Source organism: Oncorhynchus clarkii, chromosome 23 (assembly GCF_045791955.1).
Source record: "Oncorhynchus clarkii lewisi isolate Uvic-CL-2024 chromosome 23, UVic_Ocla_1.0, whole genome shotgun sequence".
Classification (NCBI taxonomy): domain Eukaryota; kingdom Metazoa; phylum Chordata; class Actinopteri; order Salmoniformes; family Salmonidae; genus Oncorhynchus; species Oncorhynchus clarkii.
In genome coordinates, this window is record NC_092169.1 from 7,170,141 (window position 1) to 7,185,307 (window position 15,167).

The window sequence follows — 15,167 nt, forward strand, 5'->3', positions numbered from 1 at the left end:
ACCTGTGTCCTGCCTCTGATGGAGTTTTAGTTTCCTAAGCAGGGCTCTACAGCGCTACAATTTTACTCGCATAAAGCGCCTAAATATTTTGCTGTGCATCCTGGAATTTAAATTTAGGAGCACCAGTGTGCCTTGAAAAATTAAAGATTCTAGCTTTATTACCTCAACTATTTTTCATTGTGCTCCTAAATTTCTTTGTGTGCACCTACATTTTTCAACAACTTTTTCTCCCCAAATTCGATCTGGTCTCATCGCTGCAACTCCCCAACGGGCTCGGGAGGCTAAGGTCGAGTCATGCGCCCTCCAAAACATGACCAGCCAAACTGTACTTCTTAACACCTGCCCGCCTAACCCGGAAGTCAGCCGCACCAATGTGTTGGAGGAAACACTGACAATCGAGGTTAGCCTGCAGGCGCCCGGCTCGCCACAAGGAGTAGCTAGAGCGCGATGAGCCAAGTAAAGCCCCCCCCAGCCAAACTCCACTAACCTAACCCGGACTGGGCAAAGTAGGGCGGCGCCCTATGGGACTCCCGAACACAGCCAGTTGTGATACAGCCCGGGATCGAACTTGGGTCTGTAGTGACGCCTTATGCACTGTGATGCAGTGCCTTAGACCGCTACGCCACTCAGAAGGCCCACGAGACTGTTTCTTGTCTCATTAAAATATGGATTAGGCATACCCCCCACCAGTACAAGCTTGTCATTTTGTTGGCTATTTTTTCCCTTGCCATTAACTTCTTATGGCTGCAGGGGCAGTATTGAGTAGCTTGGATGAAAAGGTGCCCAGAGTAAACGGCCAGCTCCTCAGTCTTAGTTAATAATATGCATATATTAGCACTATTATTGGATAGAAAACACTCTAAAGTTTCCAAAACCGTCAAAATATTGTCTGTGAGTATAACAGAACTGATATTGCAGGCGAAACCCTGAGGAAAATCAAACCAGGAAGAGGCTTCTATTTTGAAAACTCCATGTTCCATAGCCTGCCTTTGCTCCATTTAAAGGGATATCAACCAGATTCCGTTTCCTATCGCTTCCCCAAGGTGTCAGTCTTCAGACATAGTTTCAGGCTTTTATTTTGAAAAATGAGCCAGAACGATAACATCGCGTCAGGTGTTCGCATGAGTTTTGCTCACGCAACAGAGTTTGGGCATCCATTGCCTTTCCCTCTCCTACTGAATAATACAGTTGCGGTTGATATATTATCGATTATATACATTGCTCAAAAAAATAAAGGGAACACTAAAATAACACATCCTAGATCTGAATGAATGAAATATTCTTATTAAATACTTTTTTCTTTACATAGTTGAATGTGCTGACAACAAAATCAAACAAAAATTATCAATGGAAATCAAATGTATCAACCCATGGAGGTCTGGATTTGGTGTCACACTCAAAATTAAAGTGGAAAACCACACTACAGGCTGATCCAACTTTGATGTAATGTCCTTAAAACAAGTCAAAATGAGGCTCAGTAGTGTGTGTGGCCTCCACGTGCCCGTATGACCTCCCTACAACGCCTGGGCATGCTCCTGATGAGGTGGCGGATGGTCTCCTGAGGGATCTCCTCCCAGACCTGGACTAAAGCATCAGCCAACTCCTGGACAGTCTGTGGTGCAACGTGGCATTGGTGGATGGAGCGAGACATGATGTCCCAGATGTGCTCAATTAAATTCAGGTCTGGGGAACGGGCGGGCCAGTCCATAGCATCAATGCCTTCCTCTTGAAGGAACTGCTGACACACTCCAGCCACATGAGGTCTTGCATTAGGAGGAACCCAGGGCCAACCGCACCAGCATATGGTCTCACAAGGGGTCTGAGGATCTCATCTCGGTACCTAATGGCAGTCAGGCTACCTCTGGCGAGCACATGGAGGGCTGTGCTGCCCCCCAAAGAAATGCCACCCCACACCATGACTGACCCACCGCCAAACCGGTCATGCTGGAGGATGTTGCAGGCAGCAGAACGTTCTCCACGGCGTCTCCAGACTCTGTCACGTGCTCAGTGTGAACCTGCTTTCATCTGCGGCGAATTTGCCAATCTTGGTGTTCTCTGGCAAATGCCAAACGTCCTGCACGGTGTTGGGCTGTAAGCACAACCCCCACCTGTGGACGTCGGGCCCTCATACCACCCTCATGGAGTCTGTTTCTGACCGTTTGAGCAGACACATGCACTGCTGGAGGTCATTTTGCAGGGCTATGGCAGTGCTCCTCCTGCTCCTCCTTGCACAAAGGCGGAGGTAGCGGTCCTGCTGCTGGGTTGTTGCCCTCCTACGGCCTCCTCCACGTCTCCTGATGTACTGACCTGTCTCCTGGTAGCGCCTCCATGTTCTGGACACTACGCTGACAGACACAGCAAACCTTCTTGCCACAGCTCGCATTGATGTGCCATCCTGGATGAGCTGCACTACCTGAGCCACTTGTGTGGGTTGTAGACTCCGTCTCATGCTACCACTAGAGTAAAAGCACCGCCAGCATTCAAAAGTGACCAAAACATCAGCCAGGAAGCATAGGAACTGAGAAGTGGTCTGTGTTCACCACCTGCAGAACCACTCCTTTATTGGGGGTGTCTTGCTAAATGCCTATAATTTCCACCTGTTGTCTATTCCATTTGCACAACAGCATGTGAAATGTATTGTCAATCAGTGTTGCTTCCTAAGTGGACAGTTTGATTTCACAGAAGTGTGATTCACTTGGAGTTACATTGTGTTGTTTAAGTGTTCCCTTTATTTTTTTGAGCAGTGTATTTTAAAAACAACCTGAGGATTGATTATAAAAAACGTCTGACATGTTTCTGTGGACATTACGGAAACTATTTGGAATTTGTCTGTGTTGTCGTGACCGCTTTTTCCTGTGGATTTCTGAACATAACGCGCCAAACAAACTGAGGTATTTTGGATATAAAAATAATCTTTATGGAACATTTATTGTGTAATTGGGAGTCTCGTGAGTGAAAACATCCAAAAATAATCATTTGGTTGTGCTTAATTTTTGTATTTTTTCTTTAACCTTTAACTTCGGATCAGATTCCAGATCAGATTTTTTAAATAAAATAATAATAGCTTTATTAATTTATGTTACTGTAGACTATATAAAAACTTCTTTTTTTAAAATTCAAGAGTTCAACACATTTTATTTGTGGAGTGCCATTGCTACAACTATGAAACAGAACACGAGTGTTGGAATGCGGTAACCGCTTTTTTATACAAACAAAAATGGAAAATAATACTGCTAACATGCACGGTGAGCAAGACGCGCAGCCAAGTGATGAAAACATCAATAGCCTAAACATAACTGCCAAGTGTGCTTGATAAAAGTGAAAATCAGTACAAAAGCACATTATGAATAATAATAAATTATTGGCAGCTCATGTCACAAACAACGAAAACTGGTGAATGCAGTGCTAATGTTACCTGCTCTTTCAGTGGTGACATTCTGTGCTGATAATCGGCCCATGGCGTCGTCACTGACTTGTTCTATCCAAAGGTGCCGTCTCTTCCTCTTTCCTATCTCCCAGTTTAATTTGGTGGTGGGGCGCATCTTCGAGGCGCAACGTTCTCGATTTTTTTGCCCTTAGGCCTCGGAGGTGTAGGTTCAGGCTGAGGCTCAAAATCAGATGAATAATCAGACTTCACGATTCATTTCTTCCCCACCGTCAGTAGTTTTCAGTCAGATTTTGGAGCAACGCTAACGCGGCATGTGCTTTCGTCTTGGTCTTCTCCTCATTGTAAATTAGGTACTCCACGTAGGCCAGAGTAAACTGATAAAGACTGTTTGGATTTGATGGACTAATATAAGGTACATACCATTTTGAGATAGAAATCTGAATAGACCAATATAATAGAATGGCCCGCCCTTTTCTTCATTCCCAATTGGTGATTACATAACTCTGCATTGTTCGCTTCCCCTCGCTCAACTCACCCATTCTCTCCCATCATACTTTACTTCATTTATTTCATCTGTTGTTATAAGTGTGAAATTAGTTTAGGCATAATTTAGGTTCAGTTTCGAGACAATTATTGGGGTGATTATCAACTGGACGCGGCAACTGTCGGGAGGAGGAGGTGGGGCAGGCCCTATTTAAAGCCCTCTTAGAACTGGTTATAACTCCTGTTCTGTTTGTGATATTAAGATTCTAACAAGGACAGTGTGTTTTTAGACTTATTTAGAAAAAGTCAAGGACAGAAGGGGGCATAAGTCACTATTTAATTTTTTTAAATCATGAAAAGTCCAAATGACTGCTTTAGCGGTTCAAGTGTTAAATTCAGAAATCTATTCGATCTGTCAATAAGCTTTTAAACGTTAACTGTAAACGGTGAATAATGTAAATCGTTATTTAACAAGCTACAAGTCGTACACAGATGGGACTTGGCTTGCCTTTTACTTCAGAATTAACTTGATTGACAAGCAGATGTGTAAAGATGGATTTCTTAATCAAGAGCTGGGAGGTTGCAGGTGCGTCGCCAGGGAAAGTAAACACAGCAAACCAGAATAATCATATGTAGGAGAAGCATTTGCTTTCAATCAGGTTCTGAAAGACTGGTGGCCATGTACTATAGAGGAAGGCCTGATGTTATCACCAACTAGGGCTGACAGAGAAAGTGTGGTGGGGCACAGAAGAACCCTGGGGCAATATCCTCCGATTGAACAACAACATTATGAAATATAGATATGCACCGAGTGTACAAAACATTAAGAACTCTTTCCATGACAGACTGACCAGGTGAATCCAGGTGAAAGCTATGCTCCCTTATTTATGTCACTTGTTAAATCCACTTCAATCAGTGTAGATGAAGGGGAGGAGACGGGTTAAAGAAGGATTTGTAAGCCTTGAGACAACTGAGACATGAATTGGGGCAAGACGAAAGATTTAAGGGCCTTTGAACAAGGTATGGTAGTAGGTGCCAAGCGCACCGGTTTGTGTCAAGAACTGTACCCCTGCTGTGTTTTTCACGCTCAACAGTTTCCCGTGTGTATTGAGAAACAAACAACATCCAGACAACGTGTGTGTAGATAAAACAGGATGGACTTCCTGGCAATGTTCCATGTGGCAGAAACTTAACAAAACATTCTCAAACAGGCAATCCAACATGCCCGGAGGTTGAGGGAATTAAAGTAACAACTAGATGCATAATCAGACAGCTAAGATCTAATTAATTCAACAGCTTTGATCAAATTCATTAAAAATTGATTGCCGGGGAAGGTATTCATTTAATCTTTCTGAAAAAAAGTGTTGGGGAGAGGAAGTGAGTGAGCGCAGTGTGCGGTGTAAGGGAATATTATCTGTGTTACGAGATAGCGAGATACTGACAATTGGCTCAGAAAAATGAGGGAGGTCAAACTCGTCACCTGCGGAACTTGTCTCTCATCTTCTCCAGGTCGTCGCGGGTACGACCCATTTCCTCCCGCATGTAGTGGCGGCTGGTCTCAAACTCCGTCTCCATGGCCTCCATCTTGTGGGTGGTGTGGGAGAGCCGCCGGCGCAGGTCTTCATTCTGTTGCTGCAGGATCCTGGAGGGGAGGGATGGGTGGAGAGGGGGGGGCAGTCAGCCCAGGTGCAGTGGAATGATTCACAGACAGTATCGTATTTCACAGTGACTAGACTGACAAGACGAACAGAGAGCCATGAGAACTTGCTTCAGCCACAGAATTCAGGGAGACACAGTTAACTGACAAACTGAATTTGAGTGAATGGCAAAATATCAAAATGGGGAATAGAGAACAATCATAATTAACAACTATGACAAACATAATAAGGGAAAACTGATATGCGAAAGAAAGTCATTCATTTTGCTAGTGCATGCATATGAGTTCATATTTATGACATATAATTTTTTGGGGTGTGCGAGAGAGAGCACATGGTTGACCACAGCCCTCTGTGTGTGTCTGCAGCGGGCAGGCGAGCGGCCTGTGTCTTGGGTGATTGCCTGACTTTGCCCAGGTCCCTTTGTCCTAGTGTGTCTGTGGATTTAATGGGAGATACTGTCAGGATGCTGGGGGGACGGGAGGGGACGGAGCAGCTGACATGGGACAGGACACATCTGCTATCTGCCACAACCCAATGTCCCCAATCCTGTCACCACACAGCGCATCACACCACGCAGCATCCAGCCACTGCTGGCTGCACACGTCTATTAAAACCACAGTTCTCTCAGAGTCTGTCCAATCTGGCTCAGATGCATGACAGCGGTTAAAACAAGACCACTGGGTTTTTCAACACGTCACTGACACATCCAACCAGCAACAACAGATAGCTCAATAAAAAGCACAAAGAAAGCAGGGAGAAAGGAGGAGAGAGGAGGATATGCAGATACGGGCAGCTAGTTAGCAGCGGAAAGCTCATAACTACCGTCCACTGACGTATGTTGTGACTTCCAGTAGGCTCAGATTAGGTTGTGAGAGCCAGGCAATTGATTAGGCAGACATGGGACTACATCAGCAGCATCCAGGTGCATTAACCTGTGTCAGGGTGTGATTGGGTGTGACAGTGTGGAATCAAATTAGCCCTCACACCGCTGTCTGTTCCCCCGTGCTGCGTCTGCAAAGATCAATTGGACTTTTTCCACACCTAACAGCTTGCGGACACTAAATCTTTAAAATCGACGTGAGGTCCCATCCTGACACTCCCAGAGCCAGAGGGTAGTCCTCTTCACTAAGTCTACTGCTTAAGAGAGGGGAAGGAAGGAATACACACACATTTAGTCTACGTATGCAGACACACATGCCAACCAGAATGGCACAAGAAAAGAGAACATCAATGATTTGTGGTATGTTCTGGTTGGTGGGGGGGCGACCAATGTTTTACTCTATAAATATACACAGGATTTCACGCTTTCTTCTGGGCTCTTTCAGGGCACAGGTTTGAGTAACAGGCAGAAAATTGGTATTTGGCACAGTCTGTGGGTACTACCCAGTACCTTCAGTCCTTTTGTAAATAACCCATCAGTTAGTACATTTTGCAGACTGGTAGAAAATGTCATTGAAATCCAACTAAAGAAACAAAGTGAAAGTCCACATTTACAACGTAAACAATACCTTTCCAGGAATAAAAAAAAACAAACAACGCTCTTGATGACTTAACAATACAGAGATCAGATAAGGTAGGTGGAATTGTGATTTCTAATAACAAAATGCATATCGAAAAAATTGTATGTTGGATGATTAAAAATATGTTACAAGAAACAGATTTTCAATTAATAAAGTGCTCGTTAAAGTACTACAAAATAAATGGTTGACAGAACAGGAATTTAAATATCTTTGTCACAAAACCTACAGTTTAGACACAAATCAACCACAGACCCTCCATTAAGACCTATCGTTTCAGGTACTGGCTCCCAAACAGAAAGTGTCTCGTTATGTGGACTAACACATTCATCCATTAGTCAAACAGTTGCTATTGATGTCTCATAGCTATATACTGTGGCAGCCCAGGGGAGTCAGAGGTGAAACTCACACTAAAATAAGACAGCGGGAGACCCGCATCTTTTGGATCTGGGGGGCTGCAGGTGCTTCATGGGCCCAGCAGGCCGTCGGCAAGGACTCGTTTCCTGGGCAGCTCCAGGCCAGGTGTCCCTTCTGGCCACAGTTGTAACACCTTCTCTGGCTCCCGCTAACTAGCAGCCGCCGCCACCTCGGGGGTGATTTGGGTTCAGTAATTGGAGGCCGTCTTGAAGTGGGGTTCTTATAGGCGTCTCCCTTTCTACCACGCGTTGGTTCGGGCATTGACTTCAGGCCTACTGGGCTCTGGCCTTCGCAAACACCTCCACAGTAACCTGGTGATTTTCTATTAAGAGTGAGCAGGGCATCAACTGACAGGGGTTGCTCTGGGCAGCATGGAGCTTTGCGTCGGTGGGGAGGATATATTTGTCTATTACCAGTCAATCTATAGCTGATAGCCCGTCCCCCGTGGTAAGCCAACTTGTAGTTAATCTAACCAGCTCGGGTATTTAAGGTCTTACTGGGGCGTTGCCATCATAGGCCCAGGAGTGGAACAGTTGTGCCCGGGTTGGTAGGTTGTGCCTATAAATGGGCCAAGATGTCAGTTTTCAGAGCAGCATAGTTGTCGACATCCGCCAAGTCCCTACAGGCCTTCTGGGCTTCTCCAGTCAGAAAGGGGCCACTTTGCCAGCCAAGTCCTCCTAGGGACATCGCTCTTTCTCTGTGGTGCGCTCAAATACCTCTAGATAAGCTCGTCATCTTCAGCAGTTAGCTTGGCGAGGATCTTGCCTGGTTCCACCATTCGATTCGGCCGAACCATGGCTTGACTAAGCTGTGTGAAGGCCTCCTGAAGGGCAAGGAGGCTTTGGGCTTGCACCAGCTGAGTTACAGCGTCTTCCATAGATCACCAGCCCCAGTTGGTGCCTTTAGAGCCTTCCATGGCACTGACTCACCTTGGTCTCTCTAGCCCTCTGGAGCTGACCAAGGTCATGCTCCTTCCTTTGTAGAGGCCTGCTGGCCCCCGGTTTTCCATAACACCAATATTACAAATGATGAGGCCCTCCAATTCTTCCTCTCCAACCGCTTAAACAATGTGCCTACAAATTACATAATTGAGCTTGCACAACTAATGCTTACTAAAAACAATTTTCTATTTGATAAATACCACTACCTAGAGACTTTTGGAACAGCAACGGGAACTCCATTAGCTCCCAACTACGCAAATCTATTATTGGGAAAATTAGAATGGGATTTTATTCATTAAAATAATCCTTACAAAGATCATGTTAAATATTGGACCCGATATACATAAGATTGCTTTATGATCTGAACGGGTTCCCGAAATTAAATGAACTTCTTAACTACAATCAAACAATTTCCTTCACTACGGAAAATAGCATTAACTATAGTACAAGTACTTCAGTTTACAGAAAACCTACAGATAGTATTCATCCTCTCCTTGAGCGTTTTCGCTTGAGAAGATACCCTGATGCCTGGCTTGATAAAGCTCAAAACACAAGTTGAAACAGAAACCAGTTTCTTAACAAAAACAGAATCAAGTTTTCTGTAAACTACTTACTTACTTTCAATGATAGCCGTAATGGCATCAAGTGTACTGTCAATAAACATTGACACAGACTCCTATTTAAATTCTTCCTTCCAGAATCCACCTTTATTCACTGATAAATGGTCAAGAAATCTATCAAAGATACATTACCGTTCAAAAGTTTGGGGTCACTTAGAAATGTCCTTGTTCTTGAAAGAAAAGCAAATGTTTTGGTCCATTAAAATAACATCACATTAATCAGAAATACAGTGTAGACATTGTTAATGTTGTAAATGACTATTGTAGCAAGAATCGGCTGATTTCTAATGGAATATCTACATAGGCGTACAGAGGCCCATTATCAGCAACCATCACTCCTGTGTTCCAATGGCACGCTGTGTTAGCTAATCCAAGTTTATCATTTTAAAAGGCTAATTGATCATTAGAAAACCCTTTTGCAATTATCTTAGCACAGCTGAAAAATGGTTCTGTTTATAGAAGCAATAAACCTGGCCTTCTTTAAACAAGTTGAGTATCTGGAGCATCAGCCTTTGTGGGTTCGATTACAGGCTCAAAATGGCTAGAAACAAAGAGCTTTCTTCTGAAACTCGTCAGTCTATTCTTGTTCTGAGAAATGAAGGCTATTCCATGTGAGAAATTGCCAAGAAACTGAAGATCTCGTACAAAGCTGTGTACTATTCCCTTCACAGAACAGAGCAAACTGGCTCTAACCAGAATAGAAAGAGGAGTGGGAGGCCCTGATGCACAGTTGCTAGTTTGAGAAACAGATGCCTCAAGTCCTCAACTGGCAGCTTCATTAAATAGTACCCGCAAAAAAACAGTCTCAACGTCCACAGTGAAGAGGCTTCTAGGCAGAGTTCCTCTGTCCAGTGTCGGTTCTTTTGCCCATCTTAATCTTTTCCTTTTTATAGGCCAGTCTGATATATGGCTTTTTCTTTGCAACTGTACTTTGTGGTGGGCTGGCTCATGAATTGATATGATGTAATTAGGTGAGCAAACACCGGGGACAAAGCAAAAATAGGTTTTAGAAATTGAGACGTCATAAATAAATTTGATTGATTATTTTTTTTTAAATAGAAAAAATAAAAAAATCTAATTTACATAAGTATTCAGACCCTTTGCTATGAGACTCGAAATTGAGCTCAGGTGCATCCTGTTTCCAATGATCATCCTTGAGATGTTTCTACAAAGTGATTGGAGAACACCTGTGGTAAATTAAATTGATTGGTAAGAGCGTTATTCCATTAACCGAAAGGTTGCTAGTTTGAATCCCAGAGTCGACTAGGTGAAAAATCTGTCGATTTACAAGGCACGTAACCCCAATTGCTCCAGGGTCAGCATCAATCATGGCAACATTTTAATATCACACCGCACAGGTTACAAATAAGCGCCTCCTATTTGACCTTTATAAGAAGCTAAGCTTATGCCTTGGGTAAAGAATAGCTATTCTGCTGTAAATGTAAGCATTGAGGAAAAATGTAGATGCATTATATGGTACAATACAAGATTTACACAGAAGTCAACTCCTGCTAACCAATGCACAGTGTGTATATAAAAGCAAGGTATCAGGAACTTCGGATATAACCTGGATGATTTACAACAGCAAAGCAAAATAAGCATATCACAGCATGAAAGGGTCTTGCAATTTCAGAGAACCTATCACCTGAGTCCACAGTGGTTGGGATACTTTTTCGGCTGTGTTACAAACAGCTCTAACAGCCTTGCATACTGAGATGCTCCACAGGAGCCAACAAAGAGGTGGAGGAGAGTGGCACATTGGGGAAATAACTGCGATAAGAGAAAACAGAGATTCAAAAGCTTTCAGAAAGTAATTTGAAAGACTGGGATTGTAAGACGTTCTCAGAGGTCAGTTTTTTATATTTTTTTTACCACCATTAAACTTTGTCCTTGTGATCAGAGAGGTAGGCATGTTCATTATAGTGAGCTGGAGAAAAAATGAAATGCTATCAAAATTTGAAAGAAAAAAAACTACATTTGCCATAGGCCTACATCGAAACACCCAACAGCAACTCTTAGGATGGCCAACAGAACGACAGCCATCCCTAGGCCTCTGATGTCTATTTCCCTGACAGCTTCACGACAACAACATCGTCAGTCATCTCATCCCTGTCGCTTCTTATCGGTCTTTCATAGGCCCCTTATCCCATGGTAGTCACAACCTGACACTGAGTGACAGAATACAACAGGTACACGTCTCGAGATAAAGGCTGGAAGGATGAGTGTTACGTGTCTTACGTCTAGTCAACCAAACAGAAAATCAGACCCGGCATATGGGAAGAGAGGTAAACAAAAAGCCTCTAATTAAAATAAGCATGGTTGAGCAGTCGTGGTTGAGATGGTTGAGCATGGCTGGTTGAGAGGCAGAGGAAGTTTAAAACTCTTGAGGCACAGCGAGGTTCCAGCGGAGAATGGGAAACTATTCCTGGCCGAGCTGGACTTTTTCCTGACATGTTCCCCATTCGGAGGGGTGTGGTGGAAGGAGGGAGAGAGAGGAGGAAGATCTGTCCGTCAATCGACGTGTCGGTAATCCCATTCATCTGAGAAACACATGTTGGGAGATTTGCTCCTCACAGTCCTCTGCAGCATATGCAGTAGACCAACAGCCAAGATTCAGCCATGACAAAACCGCTCTACTACTGGGGAGACAGAACATGCTCTAGCCTCTGTAGAGGCTTGGTGCCTTGAGGAATTCCAGGGCAAGAATGGGCAACTGGGCGGTACTCATTAACAGCAGCACTCAGCTCAGGTCCGGTTGTATTCAGTCAGACACAGGTCATCTCCCACAGAATTATTCAACATCCCACACGAGCACAGGGGCATCTAGGCCAATCAATTATGTTGCCTGTGTGCCACAAAGCAGCTTACCAGCATTTCCCACCACAGGGAAGAGGGGGAGGGAGGATCCAACAGCCGCTACGTCAGCGGAAATTCATTATGCATTGCAGTCTGATGCCCATACATGTGGATAGTGGCCTGACAACATTTACCCTAGCGCACACGTCACAGCTTGTTCACTGACACCAAAGGGCACTTCACTTGTAGCGTACCACAGAAATAGAGACTGCGCTAGACTTCACTGTGAGAGGATAAGATGAAACTTCAAAAACACAGGCACTGTGACACACACACACTTGATAGATTTAGTAGTAATTAGCTGAGTATAGGGATTCCTGTGGGAGAGGAAGTGGAGAGGAGGAGGACAGGAGGACTGATGGAGGTGAGAGTGCCATCTGTAACTAGAACTAGTGGTCGGTCTCAGCTTTGACTCATCATTAGCTGTGGCAGCAGCAGGTGTGTGCTTTCACAGCCAGGACTGCCGAGGCTCTCAGGGAGGTCCGGCAGGGAGATGGCACTGATCACACAGATTCACTCTGAGCCCAGTCTGGGGTGGGAGGAGGGCGGTGTGGTTGACAGATGTTGGTGCTAACAGCAACCTGCTCCTCCTTCCATTCGCCCACCTGTGCAGTGCCCATTCGAACACACCGCAGGGCCTAGTCATCATCGCACCAGATGGGATCTCCCACATCTCTATGAACCCTCCTTCCCCTCCGTCTCAGTACTACTGACGCAGAGGCTGGGTGTCTGAGGGTGTATTCACACTTGGTCACTTTCAGCCAATTTTTGTGAACTAAGTGCGATTCGCTTATTTTTTGGTGCAGCAAAAAAGGAACTCCAAAGGAACTCCGACCCTTCAAAAGAGCCCACGAAGCAAACCGAACTGAGACCATCTCGAGAGTTCGTTTCACTTGAATTCCATGGTCCGGTTCCCTATTTTTTAGGCAATGTGAACACAAAGCTCTGCAGGTTCCCTTGTCATTATTCCCGCATACACACTAGATTACTGCAACACCATTTCCCCTGCCATAACCCTTCACATTGGTGCCACAAAAGAGAGAAGATGATATGTAGGGTCGTATTCATTATGCAAATTCTGTTGCGAAGCATTTCTTAAACGGAAGCAGACAGAACGGGGAGAAACCTACCTAAATTTGTCCAATGGAAACTCTTGTTTTAGTTCACTGTTTGGCCAATGATTACACGCCGAAAAAAAACTTGCTGTTTTTGGATATTGATTAGCGATCTTCAAGGATACACAGACAGTAAAAATGTTTGAGTTTTTAGTTCAGATTATTTGTTTGGTATATGTGATCTATAGGCTAAGAGCTTCATAAACTGTTTATTCGATTGTGGGGTTTAAATAGTGTGAGAAGAAACCAACATATTTGGTGAGAATCACAACATTGGGTACAAAATCATTTCTAGCTCTTAAAAGGGGCCTACAATGGGTGTACAATTTTCAATTACAGCATTATTTAATCAGTGGTTATTCTTATGCTATTTATTCTGTTACCAATAATACTTACTATTTTAATAGTATTTTCTGATTACAAATGTTATGTCTCACCTTTTAACTAAATGCAATATTTGCTATTAAAATGTACAGTGCATTTGGAAAGTATTCAGACCCCTGGACTTTTTCTGTATTTTGTTGCGTTACAGCCTTATTCTAAAATGGATTACATTTTTATTTCCTCATCAATCTAGACAATGCCCCATAATGACAAAGGAAAAACAGGTTTATAGAATCATTAAAGTTTAGACACACCTACCTATGGGTTTTCCTTTATTTTCACTATTTTCTACATTGTAGAATAATAGTGAAGACATCAAAACTATGAAATAACACATATGGAATCATGTAGTACCCAAAAAAGTGTTAAATCAAAATATATGTTCTATTTGAGATGCTTCAAAGTTGCCACCCTTTGCCTTGATGACAGCTTGGCACACTCTTGGCATTCTCTCAATCAGCTTAACCTGGAATGCTTTACCAACAGCCTTGAAGGAGTTCCCACGTATGTTGAGCACTTGTTGGCTGCTTTTCCTTCACTCTGCGGTCCAACTAATTCCAACCATCTCAACTGGGTTTAGGTCGGGTGATTGTGGAGGCCAGGTCATCTGACGCAGCACCACATCACTCTCATTCTTGGTCAAATAGCCCTTACACAGCCTGGATGTGTGTTTTGGGTCATTGTCCTGTTGAAAAACAAATGAAATCCCATCTGGTTTGCGCTTAGTGGGACTATCGCTGCAGAAAGCTGTGGTAGCCATGTTGGTTAAGTGTGTCTTGAATTCTAAATAAATCAGTGTCACCAGCAAAGCACTCCCAAACCACCTGCTCCATGCTTCACGGTGGGAACCACACATGCAGAGACCATCCATTCACCTACTCTGCGTCTCACAAAGACAGCGGTTGGAACTAAAAACCTCAAATTTGGACTCACCAGACCAAAGGACAGATTTCCACCTGTCTAATGTCCGTTGCTCGTGTTTCTTGGCCCAAGCAAGTCTCTTCTTATTGGTGTCCTTTAGTAGTGGTTTCTTTTCAGAAATTCAACCATGAAGGCCTGATTCACGCAGTCTCCTCTGAACAGTTGATGTTGAGATGCGTCTGTTACTTGAAATCTGTGAAGCATTTATTTGGGCTGCAATTTCTGAGGCTGGTAACTCTAGTTAGCTTATCCTCTGTAGCAGAGTTAACTGTGGGAGTTAACTGTGGGTCGGTTTTTATTTTTAATACATTTGCAAACATTTCTAAAGACGTGTCTTTTGCTTTGTGTTTAGATTGATGAGGAAAACAACATATTTAATCCATTTTAGAATAAGGCTGTAACATAAAATAAAAAGTCAAGGGGTCTGAACACTTTCCGAATGCACTTGAAGTAGGTATATTTAACGGTTCCATAACACATTCTGATGGAATGGCTTGTCCTGCACTTCGTAAAAACCCACAGTACATTGAGTGAATGTTGGAAAAATATCTTGGTTCCTCTCTAAACATAGCAATGTGAATGCAAAGAGGACTCGGACCACAAAATAGATGAAGTGAACTGGCAAAAGAGTTGAGTCCTCTTATAAAGGCAAGGGCAGTGTGAATACAAAGAATAGTTATTTAGCTTATTTTTACCCCCTTTTTTCTCCCCAAATTTCGATCGTGTCTCATCGCTGCAACTCCCCAACGGGCTCAGGAGAGGCGAAGGGGGGAGTCATGCGTCCTCCAAAAAAATGACCCTTAACACCCGCCAGCTTAACCCGGCAGCCAGTCCGCACCAATGTGTCAGAAGAAACACCATTCAACT

The 15,167-nt window shown here is 43.7% G+C and overlaps 1 protein-coding gene across 3 annotated transcripts in view; it reads right to left on the bottom strand.

The window, feature by feature from the left end:
- The window catches only part of LOC139381397 (tight junction-associated protein 1-like), a 127,284-nt gene that overhangs the window by 28,908 nt on the left and 83,209 nt on the right, over positions 1-15,167 (bottom strand). For all 3 annotated transcript variants that reach the window (XM_071124898.1, XM_071124896.1, XM_071124897.1), the window contains one exon: positions 5,352-5,513. In XM_071124898.1, coding sequence (XP_070980999.1) covers positions 5,352-5,513 — 162 coding nt within the window. The remainder of the gene's footprint in view (positions 1-5,351; positions 5,514-15,167) is intronic.